This window comes from Diceros bicornis, chromosome 6, assembly GCF_020826845.1.
Source record: "Diceros bicornis minor isolate mBicDic1 chromosome 6, mDicBic1.mat.cur, whole genome shotgun sequence".
NCBI lineage: Eukaryota > Metazoa > Chordata > Mammalia > Perissodactyla > Rhinocerotidae > Diceros > Diceros bicornis.
In genome coordinates this window covers 59,172,741-59,188,883 of record NC_080745.1, presented here as the reverse complement: position 1 = coordinate 59,188,883, position 16,143 = coordinate 59,172,741, and the positions used below count along the sequence as shown (strand labels likewise).

Here is a 16,143-nt window from a genome sequence, read left to right as displayed (position 1 = left end):
ATGCAGTTTAGAGGAGCATCATATACTTACAAATAATTATAATTAAAGCTACAGATCATTTTTATTATCCAGAAAATAGCATTTAAAAATTCTTGAAGACCCCATCTCTTAAATAATTAGGTCAACAACCTCATTTTACAGATGAGAACGTTAAAACCCAGAGAGGTCATGGGATTTGCCCAAGGTCGAGGATTTGCCAAGGGATTTGCCAAGGTAGGACTGAATCAAGGCACCCAGGGCTCCTGAGTCACAGCCTCTTGCTGTCTTCACCAGAACCCACCACCGTGTTACAGCAGGCCCCACCAGAATGGCATCACTCTGGCTGAGTCTGCTGAAATGTTTGATATCATCCTCTACACCAGTGGTTCTCAGCAAGGGCTGATTTTGCCCTCCAGGGGACATTTAGCATTAAATGTCTGAGACATTTGGGGTTGTTACAAGCAGGGTGGTGCTACTGGCGTCTAGTGGGTAGAGGGCAGGGATGCTGCTAAACATCCTACAATGCATAGGACAGCCCTCTACTACAGAGAATTATCTAGCCCAAAACATCAATAGTATCAAGATTGAGAAATCCTGTCATATACACAAAATACGTATGTTTTTAGTAGATCCTGCCTCTCATGAGTACATATTATAGGATTTTACTTTTGAGAGTGAAAGGGAGGACTATTACTAATTCACAAAGACAATAGGTATAAAGACAGGCTGTCCCAGGGAAACTGGGATGTATGTTCATCCTAATTATGGAGTTCCAGGAACTGGCTCAAGGTCAAGGGTGAAAGCCGTGAAGGGGCATGTATGTACAGTGATGGATGGAAACTAGACTTTTGATGGTGAACACAATGCAGTCTATACAGAAGAGGAAATATAATGATGTACACCTGAAATTTACACAATGTTATAAACAAATGTAACCTCAATAAAATAAAATAAAATAATAATAATAATAAAAGAAATACCTTAAACTATTTACAACAGTTGGCCACCATCTTGGCTACCAGCAGAAGGGATAAGAGCAGCCGTGGGGCCAAGGGCAGGAGCTGAGACGTATAACTCAGCAGGAAAGCAAATGCAGGGAACCTGCGACAGAACCAAAACGTGGAAAAAATCCTCAATGGTTCTGGCCATCGATCCCTTGGGAAGTTGGTTATATGGCAAATTAAGCATTCAATCAGTTGGCTTTTGATGAATTACCTTTCTCCAAACTGTTTCCCTAGGAGAGAATAGGTACTGAAAAATCGGGGCATAAATTCCCTTATACTGGTTGCAGCAGCTTTGGGAGTATCAAATGTGATAAAAGCTCTAATAGAGGCCTAGTAGCTGGCCTGCCAGGAAACCAAGGATGGGGCCAATGGTCAAGCTATTTAGCTACTTAGTGAGGCTGAAAAATCGTGATATGTGTGGATTCAGTTAGGAAGGAACTGGAATGTTTGGTCATTACCACCAAGTCACTATCAAGTGAAGACTGACATTTTTTAAAAATTTCAATTATTTTGGAGCGATGTTGAAAACATGGTATTTGTTAGTACACACTGCTGTTTACTCCTAAAAGGAATAAAATTGTTTTTCTCTTCTTTTTCTTTTCTTCCCTTCGGCATGTCTCTACATTAGGGAAAGGGATCATGTCACCTGGTTGAGGCTACCTTGTCCTATAACCACTGAGCCCAGGGTTTAGGCCTCCTCCTTGAAACCCCAAAGGAAAGCATCCCTACATATAAAGATTATCCGGCAGTTATATACATAATTTTCCTCACTCTGTTACCATTCTAAAGCCAGCAATTTTCACTTTAAGCAGAGGCAAATTTGTGACAGTAAAAGAGAACACTAGACAATCTAGATTTTGTTTCACTTTCTCCATGATCCTCAGGTGACCCTACTGGTCACTGTAATTCACATGCCCATTTACTAAATAATGAAGATGGATGAACACTGCCAAAAACACAAGGACAACATTAAAGAACAAGCAAATATGCAAATAAATGCTATAAATATATTTTAGAAACTTGGATTTGAAGGGAGAAGAAAGAAAAATGTCAACATAAATGTTGCAAGCATCGAATATTCTTGCAGGGAGACACCTGGATGCCAAAAAACGACACAGATGGAGGAGAAACACAACTGGGGAGAGAAATCAGCCATAAGGAGGAAGGAAAGTGTGGTTGAGGCCAAGTGGGAAAGCTATGGTGACCCTGGTCCTCTGACATGAGACCTATGGGACCTACCAGAGACCTCTTGTTTGTTGTCTTCCCATGCCTGACTTCTCTTAGCCAGACCTGGCCTACTGTCCACCCCACCCCATCCCACCTGCCAGACCAGGGCAAAAATCTTCACTTCCTTTATCAACTCACTACATTTTGCATTGCAGTCAGTGGCAAAGTTCTCTCTCTATTTTTCTATTTTGTCAATAGTTTTCCATGCTTCAAAAGTCTTGACCAAGGTAACTGTACTTGAGATCAACTAAACCCAGCACGAATCATAGTCACGGACTTCCAAAGGACGTCTGAAATTTGTGTGGCTGCAGAATAAGACATCGGGGGATGGATGAGTCTCTCACGTTGACAAAATATTTTTGTGTAGAGTTTAGGAGTCTCTAGTTAACCTACCTTTGACTGCCGAGATTCCTCTCTCCTATGTCCTGGGCCAAAGGAAGTGGCCATTTCACCCTCACCTGGTACATTCTTGCTTTCACAACTGTTTCTGTCTCTTAGCTAATAAGAGTTTCATTCAATATTATTTAAGATTGGAATCTGTTCAACAACTTACAAATCCATTTTCAGCAACATAAGTTGGCAACCCACTAACGAGAGTCCAGTGATCTGCGGGAGGTGTCCTTGAGGAAGATTAGAAGAAAGAAAATCATTACTATACAGAGAAATGCACTGTGTACAAAAATACAATAGCAACTAATGCAGCCACTTTATGATAGTACTCACGGAATGACTTTGATCTCTTCTTTTCCATGTAAAATGTAATCAATGATTTTGTAAAAGATGATTTCCTAAGAGAAAAGGGAGAAATTATGAGACTAATCTTATTTTCCAAAGAAAACATTTTTCATTGACGAACTTATACTTTTAAACTCATTTAAATAGAACCTTATTTCCCAACCACATTTCTCTGCATAACTACTACCAAACTAATCATGTCCTGATTACAAGCATGTAATAAAACCGGAAATATTATCAGCTGTTTGTCTACACGAACAAGCCTGTTGAACTAAATTTAACAAGTTAAATTCACCCAAACAGATTTTAACGGAATCTCGTTTTTTCTTTTAACTGATCTCTTTCTATTGTCCAGAAATAGCTGGCTGATGGAAAAATCATGTAATTTCTCAACCTTAGTCAATGTTTTCTCTTTCCAGCTGTACAGTGAGCATTTACCCCCTTCCAGCACTGGCTTATCAGACCAAGTGCCTCAGAAAGAGGATTCAGCCAATACGTTGTCAAAGCTGGAAGGGAGTTGACAACTAGTCTGTCTACTTCTTTGGGCAGATGAAGAACCTGAGGCCTGGACATATTCCATCACTTTACTTTCCCTTTCCTGTGAGCTGGGGACACAGTGGTAAAACACGGTGCCTGCCAATGAAGCTTGCAGTCCAGGGGGGAAGTAAATCTAATCCAACCCCTCCCTGGAGATTCCAATCCAGCACATCAGAAGAAGGGCCTGGGCACAGTGTCTTTAAAAAGCTGTGCAGGTGGCTCTAATGTGTCCCTCCCTATGGAGAAACACGGATCCACTAAGCCCCGGCTTTGCAGAAAAGGAAACAGAGAGGTTAAACAATGAGTTAAGACAAGGGCCACCCAGCTGGCTTGGGGCGGAGCTGGGACTTGAACCTCAAACTTCTTGTCCAGTGCTCTTTCCACTACTCCAAGTTCTCCCAGAAAGTTGCAGGACTAGAACCAAGGCCTTCTCAGGCCAGTGCTTTTTCCTCTATGGACAGCCGCCTCTGGTTTTAGCATCTTACACCATGCACAGATATCATCAAGAATGACATTTGCACTTACTCTGCCATCTGGTGTCTTTGGACCTTTATAAGGCTCAACTTCTCCAAGCTTGATTGGCCACTCATCATAGAACTCCTGGAGGCAATTAGATTTAAACATTATTAAACAAACTGTTCCATGACCTACGATATTTTATATGAATTTGTGTGTTTGCATATTTTATGTTAATTTATACAATTCTGGAATTTTAGAGCTGGAAAAGAGCTATAATTCCCAGCAGTTCTGCTTATGAACTCATGACAGTGAACAAGTCACTTAACCTTTTTCACCTGTAAAATGTGGATCCTGTACTTATACTCCAGGGTCTTTGTGAGGATTAAATGAATAATACATACAGAGCACCTACCATGACACATAATTAAAAGTACTTAATAGATAGAAGCTCTTTTATAGACAACTAAACTAAATACAGATAGGTTAAGAGGCTTGGCCAAGGTCATGCAGAGTGGTGAACAGTGTTGGCTGCCTTACCCAACATCCATTCTCTTCCTCTTCCTTACTAACAGAACCTGATTTTATTTGGGTATCAGGTGGTAATTTGTTCAGAGAAGATGGGCCTTGCACAGCCCATGAGTGGTCAGTATGAGGTGCCGGGGGTTAATTTGAGGGCAGGTATGTGGCCCAGTTGTGGACAATGAAGAAGGGGGAGAAGTCTGCCAAGGGGCTTCTGGGGAAAGGTGTTCCTCATATGAAAGATGATGAAAGTGACATTTATAAGAAATGTCTCCCAATTTTGTCGTGTCTGTGTGCTATGCCTTGAGCTGCAGCAGCCGTCTTAAGAGGAGACCTCACCAGCACGCTGAAGATAGCAGGCACCTTGCCAGGAAAAAATGGGGAGCACCTGGGACTTTGATGACTATATTGAGCTCCAAATTAACCAGCCTTAGAACTGCTCTACCTTGGGATTCTTGTTAAATGCAATAATAACTGTCATGTTGCTATGATGCTTTTATCTGGGTCTGATATTACTCACAGCCAAAAACATCCAAACCAATACACTCAGCTAGAAAGTCCCAGAGCCAGGATCAGAACCCAGCTTTCCTGACGCTTGGTCTTATGTTTATCCACTTAGAACAATTACTCTGAAAAAATAACTTCCAATCACATGGGTAATAAATGATATGGTATTCATTAATTATGTTGAACTAGGAGAGCTCCAACAGAATTAATTAAACAAGATGAGAAATAAGCATTAAATTGTGTGTGGATAATATTAAATATTTTATTTTTTCTACTTTAAAATAATTTTAACTTTTCAGAACATAAATACTCAAACTGGTAATGATACTATCATTTATTATTATGCCCTACTATGTGCTAGATACTATACATACATATAAATAATCTCTAAATAATCTTTAACCCTCACACTGATAAGAGAGGTGTCCTCATTTTACAGATGAGTAAACCAAGAGTCAAGAAGGTTAAAAGATTGAAAAGAAAAACAAAGTCAGAGAAATGACATCACTCGATTTCAACATTTACTCTAAAGCTATGGTAATCAAGACAGTACAGTATTGGTGACAGAACAGACAAATAAAGCAGTGGAACAGAATAGAGAATACAGAAATAGACCCACACAAATATATCAACTGATCTTTGGCAAAGGAGAAAAGGCGGTGGAGAAAGGATAGTCTTTTCAACAATTGTGCTGGAACACTTGAACATCCACGTGCAAAAAAGATGAATCTAGACATAGACCCTTCACCTTTCACAAAAAAATAACTCAAAATGGACCATAGACCTAACTGTAAAATGTAAAACTATAAAACTTCTAGATGATGACACAGGAGAAAATCTAGGTGAACTGGGTTTGGTGGGATTTTTTTAGGTACATCACCAAAAACACAATCCACGAAAGAAAAAAATTGAGAAAATAGACTTCATTAAAATTAAAACCTTCTGCTCTGCAAAAGATACTGTTAAGAGAATAAAAAGATAAGCCACAGATTGGGAGAGAATACTTGCAAAACACATATCCAATAAAGGACTTGTATCCAACATACACAAAGAACGCTTAAAACTGAACAATAAGAAAATAAACAACCTAATTAAAAAGTGGGCCAAAGATATGAACAGACAACTCACCAAAGAAGATATACAGAGGGCAAATAAGCATACGAAAAGAAGCTCCACATCATGTGTCATCAGAGAAATGCAAATTAAAACAATGAGATACCACTACACATCCATTAAAATGACTAAAATCCAAAATACTAACACAACCAACTGCTGGTAAAGATGTGGAGCAACAGGCACTCTCATTCATTGCTGGTGGAAATGCAAAATGGTGCAGCCACTTCAGAAGATAGTCTGGTGGTTTCTTACAGAGCTAAACATACTCTTACCATACTATCCAGCATTGCATTCCTTGGTATTTACCCAAATGAGTTGAAAACTTATGTCCACACAAAATCCTATATACAATGTTTATAGAAGCTTTATTCATAATTGCCCCAAATTGGAAGCAACCAAGATGCCCTTCGGCAGGTGAATGGAAAAACAAACTAGTATAACCAGAGAACTGAATATTATTCAGCAATAAAAAGAAATGAACTATCGATCCATGAAAAGACACAGAGGAAACTTAAATGTGTATTACTAAGTGAAAGAAGTCAATCTGAAAAAGCTATATACTGTAGGATTCCGACTATATGACATTCTGGAAAAGGCAGAACTATAGAGACGGTAAAATAATCAGTGGTTGCAAGAAGTTTAGAGAGAAGAAAGAGATAGATGAACAGGTGCAGCAGAGAGATTTTTAGGGTAGGGAAACTATTCTGTATGAAAGTGTAATGGCAGCTATGACATTATACATTTGTCAAAACAGAGAACCGCACAACACAAAGACTGAACCCTAATGTAAACCATGGACTTTAGTTAATAATAATAATATATTGATTCATCAATGGTAACAAATGTACCACACCAACGCAAGATGTTAATAACAGAGGAAACTGTGGGGCACGGGGAGAAGAGGACATATATGGGAACTCTCTGAACTTTCTGCTCATTTTTTCTGTAAACCTAAAACTTATCAAAAAAAATAAAGTCTACTAATTAATTTAAAAACAAATAAAAAAGACTTGTTGAAGACACATACAGCTAGGAAGTGGAAAAGCCAAGATTCAAGCCTAGAGCTTCTTTGCTCCAAAATGCACACTTTTGCCTCTGTACCATACCTTCTTGTCACTGGTTCTTGTGATCTATCATGATTATTTACATAGTATATCCATTTTTTAATGGATCACATTTCATGTGATGTGTGTTTGATAGGTGGTTTTAGGTGAGACAAATGTACGGAAGAGTGAGAACCTTCTCCTTGGTCATGTCCAGCAGTCCAATGGAGTATCGTTCACAGTTCAGGTATGTTCTAACCGTGTAGAGCGCCTTGTGAAACTGCCTCTCAACATCTGTGAGCTCTTCAAATACTTTATTGGCCGACCACATAAGGATCTGAAGGTAGGTATTAAAAAGAAAACAGTTAGAACAAAAGACACTATGAAGAGATAGAGCGTTAGCCAGAAGAAACAGAAGGTGCTTCACACAGAATGCATATCACTAAACAATGTGATTCCATTTTTGAACACGTACACATGTGACAACCACTCAGACTCTCTAAGTGGGATGACTACGAGTAGACCTTTGCAAGGCTGCGCCGGCTTATGAAGGGGGAGAAGCCACAATTGGTCCCCATGTCCAAATGTTTTGCCTCCAAAGGGCAAGTGATTTAAAATTGGATGCAGAGACAGTCCCTAGGCACGGGGTCCAGTGTTGGTGGCCCACTGGCTCCTGCTGGCCCCGGGAGAAAGCCACATGCCTCCTTCCGTGCGTCCTAGCTAGTCAAGGTAACCTTACCTGGAGAGTTAGAACATGAGGGCACCTTGGAAGCCCTCCATCCCAACTCCTCTCCCACCCTTGTGTTTATGAGGAAACTGAGGTCCAGAGAGTGGTCCAGGCTCAGGTATCCTGGCTACTAGTGTTGTTCTTTATCCTTCTGGCTCAAGAAGGCAACAGACTTCAGAGAAGTGATTTGCTCCTCAAATTAATAGCTTTACTCTGTACCAGGAGCTGCTAAGAGCTTTATATGAACTAATTTACCTAATGACCTTTTAATAGTCACAACAACCAAGAGGGGTAGGTATATAATTATCATCGCCATCTCATAGATGAAGAAACCGTGGCTACCAGGGATATAGACCGAAGAAAGGTAAGCCCGTTGTACATACAGGTGGAGGGGCAGGGAGGTGGGGGGGGGTGGTCGGAGCAGGAAAGGACGCCTGGGACCAAAGTGGGAGGGTCTGCTTCATGTGATTTAAAGCCCTGCAAGGGGTAAGAGGGGTTTGGGCTTGTCTTCTCGGGGTCCTTTGTCAGAATAAGTCCAGGTGGAGTGATTAATGTCACCTTCTCTTTACCTGGCTTCTTCGAGATTCAATGCTGTACAGGTAGTTGGTATGATGAAGCTTTAGGATGATAGAAACAAAGTTGAAATATTTGGAAAAGACCTATAGATGGCAGAGAAAAATGAATTAGGTGTGACATCTTTCTTTCTGTTATACAACAAATAAACTTCCTGAGCCTCTGACTGGATGCCCAGGGTTAGCATTACCTCTTCATCCTGTTTGGAAAATTCAGATGCATTTACTTTGTTAACTGCCATAATCACAGCAAGAACCTCCTTGCCCATCACGATCGGAGTTGCCAGCAGGTTCCTAGTGACATACCCGGTTTGTTTGTCCATGAAGTCAGAAAAATGGCTGTTCTGAAAGATACATCCACAGGTTTGCCAAAGCAGCACAGAACCATGGAGCGTAGATCTAGGGATGGCAACAGATCGTTCTCTCTAATCCAAGCAGTACCAACAGACAAGCAGGGCCTCAGCACAGCAGTCCCAAGCACTCCCACCCAGCCCCCATCCTATGATTGTATAGAATGAAACTGCCTGTTTCCGAATGAGCGTTTCCCACCTGAGCTATGGCCTATCTAGGGCAGGCTGAGATTGCGCCAGGAGAAAAGAGGTGATATTATGGCCAAGTGGAAAGTGAGGTGCTAAGAGGAGGGGATGGAAAGGTGCAGGATTACAATGGACAGAAAGCGTGTGCTGGGATGGAGAGCACAGCTGAGATTACAGGTATATTTCATAGAGCTCTTCTTTTTAATTACCAAAGTAAAATGTGCACTTGAAACCAGTCAATCCCCAAATTCCTAATCTCACCTACTTGAGGAAATCTGTTAAGTGCTCAGCATGACTCCTTCTATGTCTTTCTCTGTGCTTGGACAAAGGTTTTTCTTTTCTTTTTAAATAAAATTTTCCTTTATAATTTTATACAATACTTTCATCACTTAACAATATCTTATGGACTTCCCTGCGGATCAATGCACATGGATGTGACCTCATCTTCTAGATTCTTGCATACTACTCCACAGTGTGGGAGCTCCATGATCCGCTCAACCACCCTCCACTGATTCAGTCTGTTTATAGTTTTCCCCACTGCAAACAATGCTGCACTAATCATTCTTGCTTTTATTTTTATGTGATAGATTCCCTAAAGTGGAAACCCTTTTTGCTGGATCAACAGGTATATGCAGTTTTTATATACATGGATTACTTTTACAAAAGGTTGAAATTCTTACTTCTTCTGGTCATGTGTGAGAGGACCACCCTCTTGCCAGCACCAGAAACTTATCAGTTTTTCAATGTTTTACCAAGCTAAAGTCTTTCATTCATATTTTTAATTTCTTTCTTTGGGGGAAGAGAAGTGGATCATCCCAGACGCTAGCCTCATGTAGTAGATGCAAGAGATGATTCTAATACACTAACCATGGAAAGGGCAGAGTGATGAGTTTGGAGAGATGCACAAATAGAAGGTTTGAGAAGAAGGTCAACCTTGGTAGTTATCTTATTAGCTGTAATTTAGAGGAATACTCACTCTAGATGCGGTTAGACTCAGCCTTCTGTGGGTCCTTACCATCTCCCCTTTGAACCTGAGTCTTCTTCAAATAGAATTGAATTTTCAGTCTGACTCTGAGACTCATTGGCCAAAATTAATGTGGTGTTTCTTTCACAAGTCATGTTATTTTCATCTCCCTCTGTTGATAAGGCTTTTAGAAGCAGCACAAAACCTGGAAGCTGGACTCTGTTGTTTCCCAAAGTAAAAATGTGAGAGTCCACTGGTGCGTAATTTCCAGGCCAGAATTTCTATTGGGGAATAAGGCCTGCTTGGCGAACAGAGCTCACAGCTCAGCTCAGAGCAATAGTCCCAGGCTGTGCGTCAGAATCACCTGCAGATAAATGCAGATTCACAGGCCTCGCAGTAGACCCACCGAATCCTCATCTCCTAAAGTGGCATCTGTCTTCCCCAGGAATATGTACTTTTAGCAAGTGAATCACTCCAGTGGAGGATCCCTAGAAATGGGACCATTCACAAAGAAAACGTGAGATACTAAGGGCATCAAATGCAGCCCCTTACGCCAGATCTCCTCTATGTCTTTCCCAAAGTGGAACCACACAAACCAACTATGTATTTATTTAGGAGGCAGCATCACATAATGGTGAAGAAGGTTCTGGAATCAGACTTCCTCGGCTGAAACCAGGCCCCAATTTACTATCTGTGTGATCCTGGGCATGCTACTTCCCTCTGAGTCCTCATTTTTTAATCTGAAAATGGGAATAGTGATATTTTCTGCTGTCTAGAGTCCCTGTCGTGAAGATAAAATAACAGTATGAGTAGAGAACTTAAAGTATTTGACACAGAGTAGGTGCTCGATAAATATTGGGAAGACAAGCTGGGACTTTTTTGCACTTCCCTGGATTAGAAGCAGTTCTCTTTTGCAATTTACTATTTTGCATCTAGTTCTAGCTTTTCTAACCAATTCTAATCACTGAAGAAATTAGATGCTCTTAGCTGATGAGGCCTCCTACGTATAGGAGGACACTTCCTCCGGAGGGCCAGCTCTCTGCCCCCTGCCATCAACAGCCACATTTCTTTCCCAACTACTCTCTTGGTTCCTTCTCTCTGCTTCCTGTAGCATCTTCACTCTCAGGCCAGGATGTCTCCAGACTTTGTTAGGTTCTTTCTCTTAATCCACTGCTTGCCCAGGCCAGCTCACATTCTGTTTTCCTCTTATTCTATTACCCATTACAGATGGTGATCACCTTCATTTACACATGGGATGGAGTCAGGCAGCATTTCATTTTTTTTGTGTGTGTGTGAGGAAGATCAGCCCTGAGCTAACATCCATGCTAATCCTCCTCTTTTTGCTGAGGAAGACCTGCTCTGAGCTAACATCCACTGCCAATCCTCCTCCTTTTTTTTTTCCCCCCAAAGCCCCAGTAGATAGTTGTATGTCATAGTTGCACATCCTTCTAGTTGCTGTATGTGGGACGCGGCCTCAGCATGGCCGGAGAAGCGGTGCATTGGTGCGCGCCCGGGATCCGAACCGGGGCTGCCAGTAGCGGAGCGCCCGCACTTAACCGCTAAGCCATGGGGCCGGCCCCCAGGCAGCATTTCTTTGCAAACATACACCACTCTGCAGCTTCAACATTCGATGCTATTTTATTCTAGATTCTAAACACAAGGAAATGTTCTTAAGTTCAATTGGAAGTTTTGAGAAAATGGCTTATAAGTTTCAAAATGTAATGTATTATTGTATCTGAAAGCCCTGGATAAAACCATCCACCAGGCGAAGTGAGGCTTTCTGGTTTTTATTTTCACTAGTTCAAACAATCCTTAGTGACGTTTATTTGAGTAAATCCCGTATTTCTCGGATTAAACTCCCTTGATGATCCTTCTTCAAAGGATCTCTGCAGGCAAGCGGAGAACATTGTTTAGAGCAGCAGGCTGCCTGGATCTCTCATCCAACCTCAGCATTGTTAAATTCTGATTAAATACCGTTAACCCTTGCGATCAGGAGTCAGAAAGAGAGGAGAGAAAGGAGAGAGGAGGGAGAAAAGGGAGCTATAAGCACCCTGTTAATTATTGAAAACTTAGGACTTCTCCCATGGCTTTCTTTTAAACCACAGTCAGAGTGAGAATCACTCACAGAGTTAATCAACAGCTTTCCCAATAGAAAAAGAAATGATTAACTTGCAAAGGATTTCTCTCAGTTTCCTGTTATTAAAAGTTTTTCTGCCTTTAACCTGTTTTAAAAACAGGCAATAATCATTGATCCTTTTTTGGCCGCCCAAACCCAGTCCTCAAACCTTCTTTGGCATAAATATAGTATTACCAGCTGTCCTTTATTGAGCACCTACTAGCAGTCAGGCCCTTTACATGCATCTGATCTGTGACCTCCGTTTCTCAGGTGCAGGAACTCAATCCATCACACAGCTACCTAGTCTCAGACCTGGATCTCTGCCCAGGTCTGTCTGATGCCAAAGCTGTCGTCCTACACCATGTGGCTTCCCTGTTATCACCTTCATAGATGCCATCAGGAGCATCTGGCTTTGCCTCTTTGCCTAGGTGTGCAAAGTCCTTTCCTCACTTGTACCCACACTGCCAACCAGAGACAAATTGTGTGTAGTCAGAGGTGTGGTAGAAAGAGGGAGGCCACAGGAGACCTGGGTTATGTCCCGACCCACCACATCCTGCCTAATTGACTTTGAGAAGATTCCTATATATGTAGCATGGAAATAAAAATATGGTCCCTGCATTCTGCACAGGGTCTTTGTCAGAATTAAATGAGATTAAGAATGAGAAAATATCTTATACATTGTCAAGTAGAAAGGTAAAGAATTAATAGAAATTTCATTTAAAACACGAGTTTCCATCGCCTTTCTCTTTGCAGATTTTGCCGCAGAAACTAAAGTGCAGCAAAACTGCAGGGATGTGGGGGAGGGTGGAAAGAGCCCTGGACTCAGAGTGAAGAGTCCTCGATTCTACTCCAGCCCTCCTCATTCACTGACCGTACCATGGACTCAGGGAGAGAGACAGCTCCTGTGACCTCAACTTCCTGTCTGCCCAGGGAAAGAGTTGGACTAAAGACTGGGGGAGCCCTTTCCATCACTAATGTTCTGAAATTGATCTGAAATTCACTTCCTCCTCCTGCATCTGCTCACCCAATAGACTAGTGGTTTTCAACATTTGCTGCATATTAGGATCACTTGGAGAGCTTTTTTAAAAATGCTAATGCCTGTGTCCCAAACTCTGAGAGTCTGGTGTAACTGGTCTATTGAGAATCTCAGACATCACTACTTTTTTAAAAGTTCCCAATTTGATTTAAAGCGCATCCAGAGTTGAAAAGCACCACTCTAGGAGAAAAAAGATGACTAGAAGCAGTAGAAATAGAGAACAAATGAAGCCTTTGTCTCTCCTTTGAGCTTAGGAGGGTGTCTGTCTTCAACACATACATCTCTGTGCCACCCGTGACAGCCAGGAGTCCTCAGGAAAAGGGAGAAAGGAGAGACGTGGCCCCCCACCCCCACTTACTGCCCCACCCATGCCGTGACACTCACCATGGACAGCAACAGATCAAGGCCACCTGAGCTTTTAAGAAGCTCCATTCTATTATTTTCTCCTCAACCTGAAGAACTGGGCTCATTAATAAAGTATTATGGTAGAAATCACTTTACCCAACTCTTCTTAAAAAAAATTTTTCAGAAAAAAATCTTGAATGTCACTTTCTTAAGTTTGATGTCCTAGTAATTTTGGAGATGGCCTCAGTTGGAGGCTGGCAAGAAGCGTATTCCCATGAGAAAACCTCGGGTGTGTGGGCTTAGCCTCCTAACTGGTGTCCAGAGAATTTTGCCTGAAGGGCATGAATCAGTTTAGTCACCTGGAGTAACTGTGGGCAGCCTCAAAAGCCAACTTCAACTAGCTAAACTCACTGAGGGGAGGGGTCCTAAAGGACTGAGCACCCTACTCTGCCCAGGGCAACCCTTGCCCCTGAGGGCTGTCCTGTGGTTGTTTGCCGAGTGTTGCTAATGTTTGAGAACTCCTGCGCCTTATGGATCCATGCAGCCCTCCTCCGTAATCAGCTTCGGGAGGCCTGTAGGGGATTATCCTCCCGCCTCCAGCTGCCCCCCTTCACGAGCTGGCAATAAACCCCCGCGCAGAAAGCATTTCAACTCCGTTCCATCATAATGGACTTCTCTCCTTTTATTAACAGTAAATCATAATAATGGGATGCGTGTGTAGAAAAAGGACTGGCAGGAGAAACTCCAGGCTCTACTTACCGTTATTGCTGAGTAGAGAGATTTTGGGTGATTTGCATTTCCTCCTTTTTGTTTATTTGTATTTTCTAATTTTTCTAAAATGAACATGTATTGCGGTGGTAAGAGGAAAGAGTTAATTTTTCTTTTTTTTAAAGAGCATGGCAATGCCTTGTATTTGTGCAATATGCTGTTGTTTTAGGAAGAGTCCAAATGTCATATTTACATGATTGGAATTTATTCTTGATAGATCTGAGTTATGGGCGATTGGGATGGTCAATTGCACTTAATCATCACCTAAATTCACACATCTAGTGATCCAAATGTGAACATCTGAACTTTCAAACGGTATCAGTTTTTCTTTTTGCACATTTGGTCTATAGGTGAAAGAATCCATTTATGAGCCAATCCATCCTAAAGAAATGAGTGTCTTCAAAGGGTTGGGAATGAGAGGCGTGGGGAGTGGTTCAGGAGTTTTGGCATCTGGCATGTTGACTGATCTCCCTAGTGGGCAGCCTGCTTTGTGGTGTCGTTCAGAAGGATAGTGCCCAGAGCATGGAGGTGTAAGAGAGCAGGTGTGGAATGCACCAGGCCCAGGTAAGATTGCCTAATAAAACACCAAACACTACATGGGACATACTTACCCTAAAAAGTTATTCATTGTTTATCTGAAATTCACATTGAACTGGGCATCTTGTATTTTTATTTGCTAAATCTGGTAACCCACTGCCTGGATGATCCTCTTCCCCTTTGCCCCCACTCCCCAGGACCAAACCAAAGCCACAAGGATGGTCCCCTGGACCAATTCTCTTTCCCATTGTTCTTCCCTGACTGGCCAGGACCTCATCTCCACACCACTGTCATCAGGTCACCTACCTTTTTCACATCTGGGACATTAAGGACTTTCTTCGAGTGAGCCACCCAACCCACTATTCCAATGTCCAATGGAAACACAGCTTCTCTGTCAGGGACCACCAGGTTGTCCTCAAACTTGGAGGTCGGGGTGACATCAAGCAGCTTAGAGGCCACCTCGGGGGTGCCATTGCGGGCCCGGCATATGAACATGCTGCAGCGGTCGGCCCTCAGCAGCTGCGCCAGCCTCTGCAGGGCCCTGTGCGCCACCAGCTCAGCGCTGCCCATCTCTTCTTGCACCACCAACAGCAGCTCTGCGAACAGGGCTGACTCTTCCGCTGCCGTCAGGCCCGGGAAGGCCCTGCTGTGCTCAGAGACTTCTCCCGGCGCCTCCACCTGCAGCTTCTTGTCGAAGTACTCCTTGGCAAACTGAGGGTTATCCTTGAGATATTTCTCCACGGCCTCTTGGCTGATGTCACTCATGGTGTGTATTGCTTTGCTGCTGTTGTTCAGAAAGGAAGACCCTCAGAGCACTTCCTGGGGCATAGTGCCGAGTAGCAAATACACCCTCATCAAAGTTACTGAGGAAACCCTAAGTGGTACCTCATAGGATCCCCAAAGGCCCAGCAGAATGGTTGCTCAGCAGAGCTTTCAAACTGCCTGTAACTCTTGGGATGTGACAGAAGGTCCTGGCTTAGAATGGGATTCTGGAAGCATAGGATTAAATCGAGTTCTTCAGGTCACGAAATCTCTAAGCATTATTAGCTCATAAGTCCTGAGAGAATCCTCAGAGCATCTTAGATCAGTCAGGCAAGTGGCAAGTCGAAGGGACTATTCCAGAAAAATAATTGAACATTGGCTGCTCTCTGCAGCAAGAAGTATCCTCGACATATCCATTAGTTATATTACATTAGCATCCATTGACAATTTGACTTGTTCTTTCGTGATAGCTTTATGTAATGAAACCATTTAGACCTCGGAAATGTGTTTGTTTATATGGCAATTTAGTGAACATTTGGGGGTGATGGAAGGGTTTAGCATCAATGCTACACAAAATGGAATATTAATCTTTCATTTTCTTAAATGTCCTATGATCCTCCAGGTTGCTTGGCCTACTCTTTCTCTAAAACCTTC

The 16,143-nt window shown here is 42.2% G+C and overlaps 1 protein-coding gene across 2 annotated transcripts in view; it reads right to left on the bottom strand.

Annotated features, from left to right (window-relative positions):
* Positions 1-15,492, bottom strand: part of PDE6C (phosphodiesterase 6C) — a 51,005-nt gene extending 35,513 nt beyond the window's left edge. The window contains exons 1-7 of one of the 2 annotated variants that reach the window (XM_058543559.1): positions 15,034-15,492; positions 8,617-8,769; positions 8,423-8,512; positions 7,323-7,463; positions 4,008-4,082; positions 2,934-2,998; positions 2,764-2,830 (exon numbers count right to left, since the gene is read on the bottom strand). In XM_058543559.1, coding sequence (XP_058399542.1) covers positions 2,764-2,830; positions 2,934-2,998; positions 4,008-4,082; positions 7,323-7,463; positions 8,423-8,512; positions 8,617-8,769; positions 15,034-15,492 — 1,050 coding nt within the window. The remainder of the gene's footprint in view (positions 1-2,763; positions 2,831-2,933; positions 2,999-4,007; positions 4,083-7,322; positions 7,464-8,422; positions 8,513-8,616; positions 8,770-15,033) is intronic. The other variant, XM_058543560.1, reaches the window with a different exon arrangement.
* Between the last annotated feature and the right edge of the window lie 651 nt (positions 15,493-16,143).